The sequence below is a fragment of the Xiphias gladius genome, chromosome 3 (genome assembly GCF_016859285.1).
Source record: "Xiphias gladius isolate SHS-SW01 ecotype Sanya breed wild chromosome 3, ASM1685928v1, whole genome shotgun sequence".
Taxonomy (NCBI): domain Eukaryota; kingdom Metazoa; phylum Chordata; class Actinopteri; order Istiophoriformes; family Xiphiidae; genus Xiphias; species Xiphias gladius.
Genome location: NC_053402.1, coordinates 21,148,309 through 21,151,447, shown reverse-complemented (window position 1 = coordinate 21,151,447; position 3,139 = coordinate 21,148,309). Strand labels below are relative to the sequence as shown.

Here is a 3,139-nt window from a genome sequence, read left to right as displayed (position 1 = left end):
GACCGTTTATGGACACATTGTAGGCCCCACCATCAGCAGTTTTCTTTTATCTTTTTTTTTTATGTAGCTATTCATCTATCAAATATGGCGGCTCACTTTCAGCTCACTAACCACGGGAGACACATCACACAGCATCACGCTGAAGGCATCAGACTGCACTTCAGTTCCACTTGATGAACCTCCAACGCTTCTTTCACGGGGTCAACTCGACTTGACCTTTTATTACCAATGTGACATTTAATACAAGGGCCTCGGAAGAGTGGAAAAGTTGAATCCAGCTTGAAGGTTAGATTGGGATGAGACTTGTAGATGAAGGCGACGGCCCCCACCTTGTGTGGTACGTGGGCACTGGCGTGCTTCACACCGTACCCGGGATTACGCCGACCGATCACATCGTTTATCAGCAGGGCTTCAGTAGTAATGGATCGGGTATTTGTAAAACCCCAGTCGAGGATGGGGTTTTTCCAGTAACGGGCCGACCCACCGGCGGTAAGGCTTCGTGATCAGATTTTCGTCACTCGCGTACTCAGGGGAACTTGTGAGCGACGCGGCGCGGGGACGGAGACGGTCTCAGTGCTGTAGACCTGACAGTCAACCGGTGGGTCTGCACTAGCGGACAGACGCAGCCTAGCAGGCTCTCAAACCGCTTGCGTCCCTCATGTCACACCGGACCTCGACCCGTGTCAGTATTTCTAGATTTAAAAAAATAAAATAGAATAAAAATAATCAACTGTATGTGACCCAGGACCGAGGACCGAAACAATTTGCTGCAGGATATTTAACACGGTTACGTGTCTGCGCTTTGATTTTTAGTTCCGGTGTGACTGATGTCTCGCTGTCTTGCAAACTCCGCCCCGCCCTCCGGGTCAGCCTTACACAAGAAACTAACACGCCACACGAAACCGACCTCCGCACTGGTGCAACGGCCGGTGGATCATCATCATCAGCGGCAGCAGCAGCAGCAGCAGCAGCAGCAGCAGCAGAAGCAGAAGCGGAAGCGATGGGGGTGACAATTAGAGTCGAATACTGGTACTTGTGTGTTTTTATTACACTCGTTTTCGTTTCATGTAAGTTTCGAGCTAACTCGTGCCCGTGTCCGTCCCATAAGTCTCCCTTTAAAGTCGGTCGGTATATTAGCCGCCATTAGCATCATTAGCTCACTAGCCGAGCTGAGCCGAAGCGACGGGGCGGCGCCGGTTTCAGCCTCGGGAACCACAGAAATTCTGCCAGCAGCTTTTAAAACAGGTTGTTTTTTTTTGTTTTTGTTTGCTTGTTTGTTTCCGTCTAGTGGTGCATGAGGATACGCGCCCCGCTATCAGGAGCTCGCCCTTGTTGTCAAGGGTGAGTTCCCCGATGCGGACGTCTCGGGCTTCGTGGGAAGATCAGGTAAGTGTTATTTCAGCTGGTAGAGCAAGTAATTCAAGTCCGACCCAGGCCGTGCTCGTCTGGCCTGACCTTCTATGCGAAGGCACGTATTACTCGTGCTAAGATCACTCCAGAAAGCGAGCGAGGGGGGGGGTCCTGACTCAACTCCTTTTGTTTTTGTGTCTTAGGCAGCTTTGAGATTGTAATCAACGGGCAGCTGGTCTTCTCCAAGCTTGAGACTGGCGGCTTCCCATATGAGGATGATGTGAGTAACACACTCTCACACAAACTGCCCGTGGAAACATAAATCACAGCCTTGACAGTCTCTGATTTATGGGGGGGGGGGTTGTTTTTGTTTTTGTTTGTTTCCTGCCACAGGTCATGAATGCAGTCCAGGATGCCGTCGATGGGAAACCTGTGCAGAAGATCACCAAAAGCCGTGCGCCGTGCGTCATCATGTAAACCCCCCTCCGTCCTGCTTTAACACCAGCAGCATGGAGACGGGCCGGTGCCACCTCCGGCTTACCCCACTCTTCCCCACACAGGCTTGCGACTTTCCCTGATGCGGGTCGCCAGACTCTGCTCTGCCGTCTGGCTCCTCTCTCTGTTTCGATAGTGGTTCTCCAGGCTGTTAATGATTACTATGGCCTAAAATGTGAACGGCTGTGGTATGATGAATCCATTCCTGGAATTCCCTCCTCATAGGAACGGAGACGGGGAGAAGATGTCGCAGAAGGGTTGCCGGGGAGTTGGAGGGAGCTCACTTTTATTTTCCGACAACCACATTGCCTGGGATTCTCCAACTGCCTCCTTTTTTTTTTGGTTTTTGTTTTGTTCTTCAAGTCTTTGTTTATTCATCTCACATGCAATTACCAATTTTCAGTGAATGCAAGGACAGTACAAAGCAGTTGCACTTACATTTAAAGCTTAAGGGAGACTCGCGGTTTCTGTCTCTGCGCCGCTCTGTGCTGAATAAGCTGTTAAAAAAGCATTTTTATGAGAGCGGATAATTATTTCAAACACTGTTTACAAAACCAGGTGGTGGATGGCGAAGCAATGTAATATAATTTTTGGTAGTTGAATGCGACATTACACTTACAGAAGTTTTCTGTTGTTAATACATATCAAATTGGATTATTTTAAAACCATTTAAATGAGTAGCTGTATTGCTGCCTAGTATCCTGTCTGAATCCGCTGCTCTCCTGTGTTGTTGTTTTTTGTTTCCCCCCCCCCATGTTAAGCTCCTCTGTTATTTAAACTGGTCGGGTATTAGAGCAATCATCAGCAGTGCTTCTGAAGACCACCACCCACTGGTCTGTCAGCTCTCACTAATTGGATGTCAGCTCATTTTCCACGAATCATCCTGGTTTGTTAACTCCGATTTCCAAACTGTAGACTTTAAATAAAGGTAATGGTTGTTTAATCGCTGCTGTTTGTCACTTTTTGATGATACCACGGCGTGTCTTCCTGTTCTCAACGCACTGTAGAGACCATGCGCATGATTACTTCATAGTTGGGTGCAGAAATCTGTTTTAGATCTTGTTTACCAACACACACCTACTTTCTAAGAATTCCCACCTGGATGTGGCGATGGTGTGCAGCTCTAGCGCAGAGCTGCTCCTTTGGGTGATATCCACTGTTAGTTGACATGACATGACTCTGTTATGTTGACAGCCTGCGTGACAAGTTCTTTTGTTTTATGCTTTAGGTTCCCTCTGCGCCTGCGTAGATACTGACATCGCAGACAATAAAAAGATTTAAGTCGAACTTTAAA

At 48.1% G+C, this 3,139-nt stretch overlaps 1 protein-coding gene across 1 annotated transcript; it reads left to right on the top strand.

Annotated features, from left to right (window-relative positions):
- Positions 1-596: 596 nt before the first annotated feature.
- selenow2a (selenoprotein W, 2a) lies at positions 597-2,788 on the top strand. The gene is made up of 4 exons (XM_040124216.1): positions 597-1,029; positions 1,289-1,386; positions 1,554-1,630; positions 1,744-2,788. Exons 1-4 carry the CDS (start codon positions 1,001-1,003, stop codon positions 1,825-1,827), a joined length of 288 nt encoding a protein of 95 aa, XP_039980150.1. The 5' UTR covers positions 597-1,000; the 3' UTR covers positions 1,828-2,788.
- The last annotated feature ends 351 nt before the right edge of the window (positions 2,789-3,139 follow it).